Source organism: Martes martes (genome assembly GCF_963455335.1).
Source record: "Martes martes genome assembly, chromosome: 14".
Classification (NCBI taxonomy): Eukaryota; Metazoa; Chordata; class Mammalia; order Carnivora; family Mustelidae; genus Martes; species Martes martes.
This window is the reverse complement of record NC_137902.1, coordinates 15,136,745-15,152,667: the sequence shown is the minus strand read 5'-3', so window position 1 is coordinate 15,152,667 and position 15,923 is coordinate 15,136,745. Positions and strand designations below refer to the sequence as shown.

Here is a 15,923-nt window from a genome sequence, read left to right as displayed (position 1 = left end):
ACAGTGGTATAATTTTGTATATGTGCAACTGAAGTGTGCATGATAGTGGTATAATTTTGAATCTATAGATTTCTTTTGTAACCAGAAAGGCTTAGGAGAGAATGGGAGACAAATTTCCAGATGAAGCCATCTATAGTAGTTTATTATGAAAGCCCAATATTCTTTCTTTTACACACTTATTAAGATGTCGTTCATATGCCATAAAATCCACTCACTTAAAGTATGATCTTCAGTGGTTTTTAGTGTAATTCACTGAGTTGTCCAGTCATCACCACAAACTTAGAACCATTTTATTCCCGTAAAAGGAAACCCTATACTTATTAGTAGTCATTCTTTATTTCCCCTTAGACCTTCAGCTCTAGGTAAGCACTGTTTACTTTCTATAGATTTTTCTTCTGGAGTTATAAATGGATGATACAATATTTTTTTTTTTAATATGCTTCTTTAAGCCTAAGTGAGAGCGTGATTTCATATTGTAGTGTGTATCAGCACTTAATTTCTTTTTTTGTTAAAATATATTCCACTGTATGGATAGACCACATTTTACTTATCCACTTGTCAGTTGATAGAAGTTGGGGTTGTTTCTACTTTTTAGCTATGGCTAATAATACTTCTATGAAAATCTGTGTACATGTTTTTGTGTAGAGGTTTGTTTTCATTGCTCTTGGGTATATATCTAGGAATGGATTTGCCAGCTCTACAGTTACTCTACATTAAAATTTTTAAGGAATAGCCAGACTGTTTTACAAAGTGGCCACACCATTTTATATTTCCACCAGCAGTGTATGAGGATTTTAATTTCTCCATATGCTTGCCAACACTTGTTATTGTCAAACATTTTGATTACAGTGACCCTAGTGGGTATGAAGTGGTATCTCATTATAGTTTTGATTTGTATTGTTATAATTGTTATTCATATTAAGCATCTTTTCAAGTGTTTGTTGGCCACTCCCTTGGAGAAATGTCTATTAGGATCCTTTGCCAATTATTTAATTTGATTTATGTCTGTTTATTATTGAGTTATGAGGTCTTTACATATTCTAAGTGTAAGTCCTTTGTTAATTATATGAGTTGCAAATATTTCTCCCATTTTGTGTATTATTTTTCACTTAGTTTACAGTGTCCTCTGAAGCTAAAACTTTTAAAATTTGGTGATGTCCAATTTGTTATATATTTTGTCACTTATGCTTTTGGTGTCATATCTATGAATCCGTTGCTCAACCCAGTGCCAGGAATATTTATTTCTGTATTTTCTTCTATGAGTTTTATACTTTTAGTTCTTATATTTAAGCCTTTTATCCATTCTGAGTTAATATTGTCTGTATTGTGAGAGAGGAGTTCTTTTTTCTTTTTTCATGTAGATACCCACTTGTCCTTTCTAACATTTGTTAGAGTACTTTTTCCTTTATTTGAATTTACAATTCTTTGAATTGACTATTATGGTTTCTTGAATTTCTACATGAATTTTAAGATCAGCCTGTCGATTTCAAAACAAAACAAAACTCCAGCTGGGACTTTTATGGGGAATGAGTTGAATTTATAGATCAAATTGTAGAGTATGGCCATCTTAACAGTATTTTGTTTTCCAATCCATGAAAATGGGCTATCCTTCCATTCATTTAGGCCATCTTTAATTTCTTTCCTTAATATTTTTTTTAGTTTTTACAGTACAGTTTTTATACTTGCTTTGCTAAATTTATTCCAAAATATTTTATTCTTTTTGATACTATTGTCAGTTGATTTTTAAAATTATTTTTATCTTAGGATTTTGCATTGGTAGGTATACAAGTTGGTGGGTTTAGATGTTCAACTGATATTTGTATATTGCTCTCTTATCCCATAGACTTGCCAAACCCATTTATTATTTCTAATAATTTTTTGTGGGTTCATTAAAATTTTTATATATAAGATCATGTCATCTGCAAATAGTGAGAGTTTTACTTCTTCCTTTCTAGTCTGGATGCCTTTTATTTCATTTCCTTGCTTCTTTCCCTTTATATAACCTGTAGTACAATGTTGAATAGAATTGACAAGAACAGACATCTGTGTCTTGTTTCTGGTCTTGGGGGAAAATATTTGGTTTTTCACCATTAAGTATCATGTCGGCTTCTCTTTTTTTAATAGATGTCTTTTATATTAGATTTCTATGGCTGCTATAACAAGTTACCACACACTGTGTCGCTTAAAGGAATAGAAATGTATTCTCTCACAGATCTGGAGGCCAGAAGTCTAAAATCAAATTGTGAACAGGGCCATGCCACCTCCAGAGGTGCTAGGGAAATTCCTTTCCTTTCCTTTTTCAGCCTTTGGTGCCTGTCAGTATTCCTGGAGTTGTGGATGAATTGTTCTGTTGTCTGCCTCCACATTATATTACCTGATCCTCTTTTCTGTGTGTGTCTTTTATAAGGACACGTCATTGGAGTAAGGTTAGCTGCATAGTCCAGAATGATCTCATCTCAAGATCCTTAATTTAATTACATTTGCAAAGACACTTTCTCCAAATAAGTTAACATTCACAGGTTCTAGGGATTAAAACATGCATTTATCTTTTGGGTTGGAGTACCATTCAGCCTTTATCAGGAAGTTCCTTTCTGTTCCTATTTTTTGGAATGTTGTTGTCATGAAAGGGTATTAGATTTTGTCAAAAACTTCTCCTGTATCTATTGAGATTATTGTTTTTTCCTTATTAATATGGCATGTAACATTGATTTTCAGATGTTAAGCCAATTATGAATTCTTGGGATAAACTCCACTTGGTCATGGTGTATAATCCTTTTTATGTATTATTGGTTTTGATTTTTTAGTATTTTATGCAGGATTTTTGTGTCTTTCTTCTAAAAGAATAGTAGTCTGTAATTTTCTCATGATTTGTTGGTATCAGTATCAGATTCATACTTTCTCATACAATGAGGTGAATACTATACCATCCTATTTTATATTTTTGAAGAGTTGGTGAAGAATTTACGTTACTCTTCTTTAAATATTTGTTAGAATTAACCAGTGAAGTCATCTGGCCTTCTTCTTCTTTTTTTTTCTTTTTTTAAGGAAATTTTAAAATTCTTAATTCACTCTCTTTATTTGTTATAGGTCTATTCAGATTTTCTATTTCTTCTTGTCTCAATTTTGGTAGTTTCTCTCTTTTGAGGACTTTGTTTATCTCATATTGTTTGTATACAGTTGTTTAGTATTATATTATAATTTGACTTATTTCTGTTAGGGTGGTAGTCATATGCTTTCTTTCATTCTTGATTTTATTTTATTTTATTTTAAAAAATATTTTATTAATTTATTTGAGATAGAGAAAGCAAAAGAAAGTGAGTGTGAGCTGGGGAGAGGGGCAGAGGGAGAGGGTAAAGCAGACTCCCTGATGAGCAGAGAGTCTGACCTGGGCTCAATTCCAGGATCCAAGATCATGACCTGAGCCAAAGGCAGATGCTTAGCCAACTGAACCACCCAGGTGCCCTCATTCTTGATTTTAATAATTTGAGTTTTCTGTCTCCTTTTATTCTTGTTCAGTATACCTAAGAGTTCGTCAATTTTTTTTTTTTTTTTTTTGTCTAAAAAGAAAGAACTTTTGGCTTCATTGATTCTATTGTTTTTCATCTATTTTATATTATTTCCTGTTCTAATCTTTATTATTTTAAAATTCTTTTGGTGTAGGCTTGGTTTGCCCTTTTGTCCAGTCTCTTATGGTTGAAGTTTAAGTTATGGTATGGAATTCTCATTTTTTCTTTAAATATGTATTTCTGCAAATACAGATTTCCCTCTAAAGTATTGCTTTTGGTGTATTCCATGTTTGTCTTTGTTTCATTTTCATTCATCTTGAAGTATTTTTTAAAATGCTTTTGACTTTTTTCCTTTGATCCATTTGTTATTTTAGAGTTTTTATTTCATTTCCACATATTTGTGGTTTTCCCAAATAACTTTCTTTTTCTTTTAATTATTTTAATTTCAGTGTAGTTAACATTCAGTGTTATATTAGTTTCAGGTGTACAATATAGTGATTCAGCAATTTCTTACATCATCTAGTGCTCATCACTACAAGTGCACTCCTTCATTCCCATCATCTATTTAATCCATCCCTTCACATCTTCCCCCGTGGTAACCAGCAGTTTGTTCTCTATAGTTAAGGGTATGTTTCTTGGTTTGTCTCTTTCTCTCTCCCTCTTTTTCCTTTGCTTGTTTTGTTTCTTAAATTCCACATATGAGTGGAATCATATGGTATTTGTCTTTCTCTGACTGATATTTCATTTAGCACTATACTCTTGTAGCTCTATCAATGTCATTGCAAATGGCAAGATTTTATTCTTTTTTATGGCTGTATAATAGTCACTATATATATATTATGTATATATATAAATCATATCCTTATCTATTCATCCGTTAATAGACACTTGGGCGGCTTGCATAATTTGGCTATTGTATCCTAAACGATTTCTGTTATTTGTTTTTAATATACTTCCATCGTGGTCAGAGAGCATACTTTGTATGATTATAACACTTTTTAATTTATTTAGGCTTATTTTATGACCTAGCATTTGGTCAGTCCTAGAGAAATGTTACATGTATGCTTGCAAAGAATGTGTATATTGGTGGTGTTGGCTACAGTGTTCTCCATATGTCTGTAAGGGCTAGTTTGTTTGTGGCATTATTCAGGTATTCTGTTTCCGTGTTTATCATAGAGTTCATTCCATTTTTGAAAGTGAATTTTGAAGTTTGTTACTATTACTGATTTATCTATTTCTCTTTTCTGTGCATTTTGCCTCATTTGGGGGGGGTTCTGTTGTAACGTCATATACGTTTATAATTGCTGTATCTTCTTGATGGACTAATCCTTTTAGCACTGTGAAATACTACTATTGAAGTCTTGGAACTTTTTTTTTAATGTCTATTCTGCTTGATGTTATTATACTATATATTACTCCATTATACTATACATTACTCCAGCTTTATGTTTATTGTCTGCATAGTATCTTTTTAAAATCCCCTTTCTTAATATATTTGTACCCCTCAATCTAAAATATGTCTCCTAGAGAGAGTACATAGTTGGTACCAGTTTTTTTAAAATCCTGTCTCACTCACAGTCTCTGTTTTTTATTTGTATATTTAATAACTTTAATTTAATGTTATTTTTGATATAGTTGAATTTGTCATTTTACTTTTTTAAATCTCATTTGTTATTATAGATAATGCTTCTTGTTACTCTTTTTTATTGCTCTTTTTGTATTAAGTAAATATTTTCCAGTGTAACAGTTTAATGCTTTTTTTTTTTAATACAGTCATTTTAGTTACTTCTTACTGTTGGTTCTAGGGCTTATCATATATATCTTAACTTACCAGAATATACTTCCAACTTACCCTAACTTAACTCCAGTGAAATATAAAAATGTTGCTCTTATAGATCTCTATTCCCTTTTTCATCTTCTTTTGCACTATTATAATTATATATAACATCTATATTTGTTGTAAGCTCAAAAATATATTGTTACTATGCCAATTTTATGAAATTTTTGTCTCTCAAAGAGAGAGTAGAAAGAAGAGGAAATATAAATTTGTTTTGGATATTTTTGCATGCTGCTTTTTCATTTGTTCCTGTTGATTTGTATTACTATTTGGCATCTTCAACAGAATTTTGCTTTCATCTGTCACTTTGTGTGTTATTGTCAAATATATTGTATTTTTTTATGTTACAGATCCAACAATAAATGTGTTGTTTTATAATAATTGTTTATCAAATTTATTAGGAAAAGAAAGAAGAAATATACATTTATACTTTGTTTTATAATTACATAATTGCCTTTTTTAGAACTCTGGATTGAAATGACTGATCTAAGACTGGAGAACTTCCTTTAATATCTTATAAAGCAGATATTCTACCAATAAATTTATAATTTTTATTCATCTGGTAATGTGTTTATCTTGGTTATTTTTTTTCCAGCTTCCTTGAACTTTAATTGACAGATAAGAATTGTATATATTTAAGGTATATATGTGATGTTTGATACACATACACAGTGGGAAATGATTACCATAGTCAAACTAATTAACATACTCATTATCTTACATAGTTCCCCCGTCCCTCCCCCCCCTTTTTTTTTGCTGTGTATGGTGAGAATACTTATGATGCTCTGTCAGCAAATTTCAAGTATACAAGGCAGTCTTATTAACTGTAGTAACCATGCTGTACATTAGATTTCCAGAGATTATGTATCCTGCATAATTGAAACTTTGTGTGCATTGACCTGTGCCTCTCCTTTGCATTGACCTATGCCTCTCCTTTTCCCCCATTCTCAGGCCTTGCAAACCACCATTTTACTCTCTGCTTTTGAGTTTGACTCTTTTAGATTCCATACATAAGTGAGATCATGTAATATTTGTCTTTCTGTGTCTGACTTACCTCACTTAGCATAGTATTGTCCAGATTCATCTATGTTGTTGTAAATGTCAGGATTTCTTCCTTTTAAAAAACTGAATAATACTACACATACTTATATTTATATTGCATTTTCTTTATTGATTCATTTGTTGATGGACACTTAAGTTGTTTCTGTATCTTGGCTACTATGAATAATACCTCAGTGAACATGAGAGTGAAGAGATATTTTTAAGGTACTGATTTCATTTCCTTTGGGCATATACCTAGAAGTGGGATTGCTGAATAGTACAATAGCTCTTGGTAGTTCTATTTTTAATTTTTTGAGTAGAGTCTATAATGTTTTCCAAATTGATTGTACCATTTTACTTTCTCACCAACAGTGTACAAACTTTCCTTTTACTCCACATCCTCATCAACACTTGTTATTTCTTATCTTTTCAATTATAGCCATTTTAACAGGTATGAGGTCATATTTCATTTTGTTTTTATTTGCATTCCCTGATGATTAGGGATGTTAAGCACTTTTTCATTTACCTGATGACAATCTATATGTCTTCTTTGGAAAAGTATTTGTTCACATCATCTGTGAATTGTTTAATTGGATTGTTCTTTTTTATTGATTTTTGTGAGTTTTTTAATATTTTGGATATTATATTCTCCATTCTGCAAAGCTAGGTTCAGTGCTGAGGGCCTCCCATTTTTTTCACTTGGGCAGTGCCTGAAGTGTTCAGGGTTATGCATCTTCTACCAGTGCAACAGAGCTGACCCAGCTGTCTGTGTATACTCATGAACCATCTGCCAGAGCACAAGTGTGCTACATGAGGAGGGATTTATGGGTTGCTGGGGGCATATTTGTGCTATTTGGGGTAAGTTTGCAGGTGATGTATCCTATGAAGTTCGTGGGTGGGCCTCTTGTAAGAGTTCATGAGGTTAGTAGAAATGTTGAGTCTTTGTTGAGTTCTGTGCCCCAGTTGCTGTGAGCACCCTTTTTCTTACTCTGCCAATCTTCTTATCTTTCTGGATGGGATAAGAAAGAAGTGGTCCTCTTGGACAAAATCCTTCTTGGCTGTGGAAGCCAGATACATACTGTATTCTCACTTCCCCCATGGGAGTAATTGTAGGTTGAAGGGGTTTCTCTTGGGAGTGAGCAGTGTTGTCTTGGGGAGAGGTGATGTGGTAATGTTCTTCCTACCCTCTTTGACACTCCTGTTCTTGGAATTTTTGCTCCAAGTGGTCCTGGGACTTCTGGGCTCCCGTAAAGGTACTCTTATCTCTCCATAGTTGATAAAATCTGTTTCTATGGGAGGACGAGGTCAGAAAACTCTTATTCCATCATCATATGTCCCTCTCTGTATTTTGATTTTTTTTTCATTCAGCACTTTGCATATGTCATTTCACTGCATTTTGACCTTTATTATTTCTAGTGTAAAGTCAGCTGTTTGTTCTATTGGTGTTCTCTTGTATGCAAAAAAATCCTCTTCATTGCTGCTTTTAATATTTTCTCTTTTTCTGTGGTCTTCAACGTTTTAACTATTTTATGTCTGAATGTGGTTCTTTCTGTGTTTTTTTCCTCCTTGTAGTTCATTGAGCTACTTGAATGTGTATGTTAATGTTTTTCATCAAATTTAGGAAGTTGTCACACATTATTTCTTGAAAATTTTTTACCACTTTATCCTCTGCGCTAGTATTCTCAGTAAATGTGTGTTGTTGCTGTTAATGGTGTTCTACATTTCTTACAGGCTTTGTTCATTTTCTTTTCTTATTCTTCAGATAGCAGAATCTCTGTTTTTCTGTCTTCTCCGTCATTGATTTTTTTTCTTCTTGCTGAAATTTACTATTAGATTTCTGTCATAAACGTGAAAATTTCAATTCTGATACTTTTGAATTCTAGATTTTCTTTTTTTTGGGTAATTTCTGTATCTTTTGTTTTATATTTGATATGACATTGTTTTATTTTCCTTTACTTCTTTAAACCTGTTTTCTCTAAGATTGAACATTTATAATAGCTGCTTTGACTTTTTTTTGCTTCATCTGACATCTGGGTTCTCTCAAAGGCAATTCTGTTGCCTGCTTTTTTCCCTGTGTATAGGTTACTCTTTCCTATTTCATTGCATGCCATAATTTCCCCTGAACACTGAACATTTTAGGTAACATATTGTAGCAACTCTGGATCCTGGTTTTTCCTCCTTTTCTGGAACTGTTGTAATTTTACTTATGTAGTGACTTTGCTGAACTGTTTTAGTGAAGTCATTTTCTTCCTCCAGCGGATCCTCTGATGTTGCTCCTTAGAGGAAGCAGCATCAGGATGCGCAAAATCCCCCCTGGATGACAGTAGTGTTCGCGGGGCTCTCTGACTTTTCCCTCTGACTTCTGTGGTAAGCTATCTGACTGCATTACAACCACATGCTAGCCACCACTAGTTGCTGACTGTGGGTGAATTATTCTCAGCAATACTCTGGGGACGTAAATTGCTCCTTAGTCTGAATTCAATTTCAGCCCTTTTTCAGGTGTAGTCTTTGAGACCAGTCTTAAGAGATTCTGACTCTAGTATGGCTCTTACTAGCTGTCTTTCCCCCTGCTTTTCTCTGGTGAACTCCTCTCTATTCTGGGTTTTAGCTGATTGTTCTCTGGGAGTTGCCAACTGTCTCTTAATTGCTTACAGTAGAAACCTCCATTGTTTTTGAGAGTGCCCTTAGAGCTTGAAGTTTCCCACCTTTTGTTACAAATAAACTCAATTCCCTTGGGACATCTGTGGCACGCTCTTTTTTGTAGCCTGCGTCTCCCTGGTGTCGGGTGGGGTAAGACTCTGTGCCACTACTTTGAAATTGTATTAGGTGGGGTTAGTAGTCTGTTCCTCCTGGAGTGATTCCACTGTGTTCTGTGCAGGAAGTAGATGGAGGACACTGGCCTTTGCTCTTCTCAGCTTGCATAGAACTTCTGCCTATGACTGATGTGGGGTGAGGATTTGTTGGCGCTCTTAGCCTGCTAGGCCTGAGTGTATAGCTCACAGCATATGCATGGGGACTAGGTCGGGGATGAACATTCAGACCTCTCATGTGTTTCTGGAGTAGAGATTTTGTTACCCAGAACTGGGCCATGAGAAGTACTGGCTGTCTGCTGTTCCTGGCTACATATCAGTGGCCTGACTGGGAGGTGAGGAATGAAGGAGCTGTCTGCTCTCAGCTTTACCCACCTGGAGTTGAACTTCCTCGTTGCTGAACTAGTTGTGTGCGTGTGGTGGAGGAGGATGCTGATATGGGGAAGGATGGGAGTAGATAGTGGGTTAAGTATTATGGACTCCTGCTGTTCTTACTGAAATTTCGTAGACATTCTTGAGTAAATATTTATTTGTTGTTGCTCTTACTAAATTTTTCTGAGAAATTAAATGCCATTTTTTGTAATTTTTACCAATTATAGTTCTCTCCCTATAGAGTTTGTGGGACTCCTTATCTTGCCGTTATGGAAGTCAACTCCGTATTCTTTAAGCATTAATTACTATAGGTTTTTGAGATATATACTATACATACCTTACTCATTATACTGTATGTACTGGGTTTACCTTCTGATTCTTCTTTAGTAGCACTGCTTTATTTAGAATACTTATGAAATATTGATTCATATGGAGTCATACAGTTTATTAGATTTCAGTACATTAAGGTCGAATATAATTATGAGCATATATTTATAGCACTTTCAGTTAAACTTCAATTAATTAAAAACATTCATATTAATTTGATGTTTCTTAAAAATGCATTGTGATTTTACGCAATATGGATCTATCTCAAAAATAATCTTGAGCAAAATAATGTGTATACAAATGGATACAAGCTATATGATTCTATTTTATAAAGTACAGCAACAATACAAATAGAACAAACAATCCTAAGATTGGTATGGAACCACAAAAGAATAAGAACAGTGGTAATCTTTTAAAAAAATATCTCAGTACTCTTTACGCAGTTATGTTCATCTTGTGACATTTCATTGAATTTTAGACATGTGCATTTTTATGTATGTTATATTTAAATAAAAACTTAAATAGTGTATTATGGGATCCATGTGAATTATTACTTTTAACTGAATACAGTTCAGAGTAAATTTATTATATTAAACTTTCTATTTACTTTTGTATTTAAAACTGATGGTACTTTGGTCCTCTAGTTTTAAGGACACTTGTTTCCTACTTTTATAAATGAAATAAAAGTTCAAAATATAAATTATAAAATCATGAACAATTATGTTTAATATTGTGTTTCCTCAGAACATTTTAAGGAACTGTGAATCTCAAAATATTTTAAAAATATTGAAATTTAGAAGACATTTATGAATTGTTAAAAAATAAAGCATGTTATTTTCATAATTTGAAGGAAAATTCTATATGCAAGTTAGACCCTTTATATAATATATATAAAATCAGGGAGGTCTTTTTATCCTTTGTAATACATTTTCAAATTTTATCCTGTAGGACTATTTTGAAAGAAAGTGGGTTTGCCAGATACCTTCATTCAGCTGTTCTTATCAATGGAGCTATGCTTATTTTTGGAGGAAATACCCATAATGACACTTCCTTGAGTAACGGTGCAAAATGTTTTTCTGCCGATTTCCTGGCATATGACATAGGTATGTATCTGTTAGGATTGTACAAAGTAGGAAATACCAGAAATTTGTCATATAGAGATTCTCAAATACATTAATTGACAGCATGTGTATATGTCATTTTAGAGATAAGTTCAGTGACAGATTATGAATGGAATTCTCTCTAATTTCAGCACAATAGTAGTATAGGGCCAAGAGAACAGACACTCTAGGTTTAAGCATCCTTTTTGAGGGCTTTTGTATATTGTATCCTTATGTGAGCCCTTTATCAGTCTATTGTGTTGCCATATTAGTTTTGATAACAGGTAGATATGGGGCTCTGTCAAATTATGTAAATTACAAGTAGTAGGAATGTAAACATTTTAGGGTTAGTGTGTATGAGCAAAGATGCATTTTATTTATTTATTTATTTATTTATTTTTTGCAAAGATGCATTTAAATTAAACACAGAGTTATAGTTACTTTGTGTAGGAAGATAGAAGAAAAGAGAGGAGTATAGAGACAGTAGAGCTAAGGAAATAAGATTTGGGGACAAAATGGAAACCCAGAACATATCTGGGAATGGAAGTAACCAAATAAGAATATTTTTCAGAGAGCCAGAAGTACAGTGCATTTATATATTTTTCTTAATTTTAATTATGCTATCTATAGTCCTTTAATTTCTAAACATTAAATGAATATAATTTTTGAGGTACTAAATTTAGCTACCCAGTAGACCAGTATAGTGAAAATATTTCTTCTCTTTGTGTCATTTTATAAATGAAGACTACTTGATATTTAAAATATATTTAACAGTAGTTCAGAGCAGTTTTAATTGATGGTGTAAAGTAGTATGCCAATTTTAAGCTATTATGAAACTTCCTGATAAATAAAAATAAAAAATAAACTAAAGAATAACACACTTAATGAATTTAAGAGATATAGTTTTGCTCTTAAACATCATAAAGGCACATAGTCTTTGAAAAATTATTTCAAATGGTGGCATATAAAAAAAATTATGCCTATTAGTAAGGACTTTGGTTTTTATACTGTTATACATTTGGAAGGAAATTCTTAGTGATAAAATTAAGCATACTTTTTGACTCTAAACTGTGAGTATCTGTCTGTGATTAATCATTATAAAGAATCCACTGCCTTTAGGATTTTTAGATACTAAATAATTAAATCTTTACCTTTTTGGACTAATAATTTGAAGTGATAATTCGTTATCAAAATTGGATTGTCTTGGTTTACAAATTAGTGCTGAGATCCTGAAAAATGGATTAAATGATGTTCTGAAACTAGGCTCCTTTTTATGATCTGTCATTGCCAGGCTGGGGCTGCCAACATACTTTTTTGGCTGTGATGAGACAGTAAGCTTATTCCTCTGGAGGTAGATGAAGGGATTTTGTTTCATTTCATTTTGTTTTTCTTTTATGAATAAAAACTTAGAAAAGTGTAGAATTTGTTTTTATTGTTAAACACCTATGAAGTGAGATTTTGGACTTTTTCAGAAGATTCTTCAAGGAGTTACCACCTACTTTGTATACTTTAATGAAGGAGTTTATGTTGAGGTATTTTGTAGCTAACATATTGGGAAATTAATTTTATTCCTTCCATATTGTTCAAGATTATTATATCTTAGGGTTATGTATCAAAAAAGCTTATCCATGTGAAAAATAATAGAGGTATTAGTTTGAGAGAGATCAGATTATCTTTATTCTAATTACTATTTGTTAAGTGTTTCTAAGGATTAGATAGTATGCTAAGGACTTTATATACAGTATCTTAACCTCTCTAATAATTTTGTAACAAGGTGTTAATAAACTCATTTCTGGAATATTAAGCCCAAAACCATGCAGGTGGTAAGTGGTACATCCAGTTTTTGTAACTCCTAAAACTTGTGTAGTCTTTCTACTTGAGTACCTCATGCTGCTGTTTGGTTGGATCCATTTTATGTTCTAATTTTATAACAGATTATCAGACACTTTGTTTAATAATGTTTTTTAATGCTCGGAAAGATAGAAGCAAGTACCAGTTTTGTTAACCAAATTGTTAAGATGGGAGAAAGAATAACATTTTAAGCAGTTTTTACACTTAAACATAACATTAACAATTAACAACAAAATATTAACAATATTAACAAAACCTAAAACAGCCATATAATTCAACATAGGATAAAAATGTTCTGTTTTATTTCATTTGATTATTTTTGTGCAGTTCCTAATAAAGCTGTCCCCCCAAATCTGTTTTTATTCTCTTGAATTTGTGGCATCAAATGTTGGAATATTTTCCTGGGAAAAGTATTTTTTATATTTCAGAAAATGTTTTCCAAAATAGTTGTTTTCCTTATGGAGTATATTTTATGGGAATAAAATACAACCATTGCATAATGAACCAACTGGAAAATAGATCTGTTTTGAAAAAAAGGTCATCTTGCTAATTTTTCTCTTTAGTACATTACCCTTGGACTTTTATGGCATATTTAACTGGAGTGCACCCGAGGAGTTAGCTGATTGTATTGTGTTTTATGATGTTTAAATAAATAGGAATATTTGTGCCAATACATTGCTCTAAAAAGTACTATTCAACCTTAATTGCCATAGTAAATTTTACATAGTGAATATTGTTAATCTTTGAGGACATAACCTTGACTTCACAGTTCTCATTGTTACAATATAGATGATAGATGTGGAAGGCACACGGCAATGATTTTTTAACATGGCTGTACCTTGGCATCCCCCTTGAAGATTGTAGGGAAAAACTTAGATCTGTATAAACTGATTCTCTTAGATTAGGCACTGAGCATCTGTATTTTAAAAAAGTAACTCCAGTGTAATTGGTAATAGACCCAGGGCTGGTGAATGAGACTGAATCAACTCCAATATAGAATGATATATTACTTAACATTCTTGTTTATAAATCTAGCTTCAAATCAGATAACTTTGTTATTTTTTTGTTATTGTTAGTGGTAGTATTACTGCTTTCAGAAAGCCACCATGACACCTTACTCAAGATGAAAATGATCTTTGTGGTAAAGATAACCTTCAGCTAAAGAATGGAAAAACATGCCTCATGTTCATCTCCTGTTATTAGACATTTGTACTCTGAAATTATTTGGCTGTGTGAAGTGTGCATTGTCATAAAAGTTAGTTTTCTAGGGTTAGAAGGAAAAAAGGTATCAGGTTGTTAGTTTTTTTTTCACATCTCTAAAGTGTCTCTAAGTAGTTTGAGGATTTCAGCATTTACAAATGAGAAATTGTCCTGAATTGAAACAGACATTAAGAATGAACTGAATTTTGAGACATTATTTCAGAATCATCAAATGAAGAGCTATTACAAGAATGTTTGGTAGGCCTAACGTAGAATTATGACCCTTTAAATAAAAATGGTAGTCATTATTTGAAAATTTACCCAGTGGTTAAGAGGATGTATAGAATTCTGAACAAGATGAAGGACAACTCAGAGATACAGGGATCATATATTTTTTTCTTCAAAAAGATAGTAGAAACACCAAAGTGTGATTTCCTGAATTAGATTAGAGTAGGATTTGTATTAGAAATATATCTTGCAGAAAGCAGATATATTGAAACTGAAGCGGAAACTCAAATCAGATCAAAATAATAAGAGTTCTAAAAATTTTTTTATTTCTGGGCGCCTGGGTGGCTTAGTGGGTTAAGCCTCTGCCTTTGGCTCAAGTCATGATCTTAGGGTCCTGGGATCAAGTCCCGCATTGGGCTCTCTGCTTGGCAGAGAGCCTGCTTCCTCCTCTCCCTCTCTCTGCCTGCCTCTCTGCCTAATTGTGATCTCTCTCAGTCAAATAAATAAATAAATAAAAATTTTAAAATTTTTTTCAAGATTTATTTATTCATTTGAGAGAGAGAAAGAGAGAGAGCACTCAGGAGGAGGACCAGAGGGAAGAGAATCTTGAGCAGATCCCCCGTCTCCAAGTGCAGAGCCCCACATGAGGCTCAACCCAGGACTCTGAGATCATGACCTGAGCCACAGTCAAGAGTTGGACACTTAACTGAGCCAGCAAGGCACCCCTATTTTATTTTATTTTTTAAAGTGAGCTCTACATTCAATCTGGAGTTTGAACTCAGAACCCTGAGATCAAGAGTTGTGTGCTCTACGAAGTGAGCAAGCCAGGTGCTCTAATAGTAAGAGGTTTTAAACTAAATTTCTTGAACATGACAGTTTTACTTATGACATTAATTTCTTGGTAGGTGATTATTTGAAAGCAAATTCAGTAAAGAGAACTTAAAAGTAATTTCATATTTTCAGAAGCAGTATTATTTTAATTGGCAATGTGTAGTAATATATACAGTTAACCACACAGTTAAAACACAGTGAAGTTGTAGTTCACCATACCATTAAAAATCACTTGACTAGTTTATGAAGCTTAGCACGCATGTTTTTGTACACTCCTGTAGAATGTGTGTTTGTGTATGTACAATGGATACAATTTTATAAGATATATAATTTCATTAAAAATCGTATTTAAGTTAAAACATCTAATTATTTAATTTTTTGAACACACCAGCAAAATTATAAAAATCCCAACCTACTTGCTCTTTATAATTATTTTCATTTTCTGGAGGTAATTTTTTTAGTTCCTTTATTTGTTAATTAATATTTCTCTATACCCTTTGTTAAGTTGTTAGGGTTCTTCTTCGGTGAAATCAGCACCCCTTGCCTGGTCACCTGAAAGAACCTGTTTGTTTCCCTTTGTCTTTGTCATCAGAAAAACTCTTAAAATTATTCACACATTTTTTTCACTGCATTTAGCCAACTACTATTTTTAGCTTTATTGTATTTTTTGCTCAAGGGGTCCTTTCTATAATATACTATTATATAGAAGAAATAGTATCTTCTTCTTTTTTAAAAAGAGGCCAATAATTAAAGGAAAAAGTGACCTTTCATTTTGAGAAAAGAGAGAACTAGTGTTTGTCAAATGTTTCCTGTGGTGCTT

The 15,923-nt window shown here is 32.6% G+C and overlaps 1 protein-coding gene across 1 annotated transcript in view; it reads left to right on the top strand.

The window, feature by feature from the left end:
• Positions 1-15,923, top strand: part of ATRNL1 (attractin like 1) — a gene marked incomplete at its 5' end in the record, with an annotated part of 807,401 nt that overhangs the window by 105,500 nt on the left and 685,978 nt on the right. Inside the window, one exon of the mRNA XM_080822490.1 lies at positions 10,842-10,996. Coding sequence (XP_080678616.1) covers positions 10,842-10,996 — 155 coding nt within the window. The remainder of the gene's footprint in view (positions 1-10,841; positions 10,997-15,923) is intronic.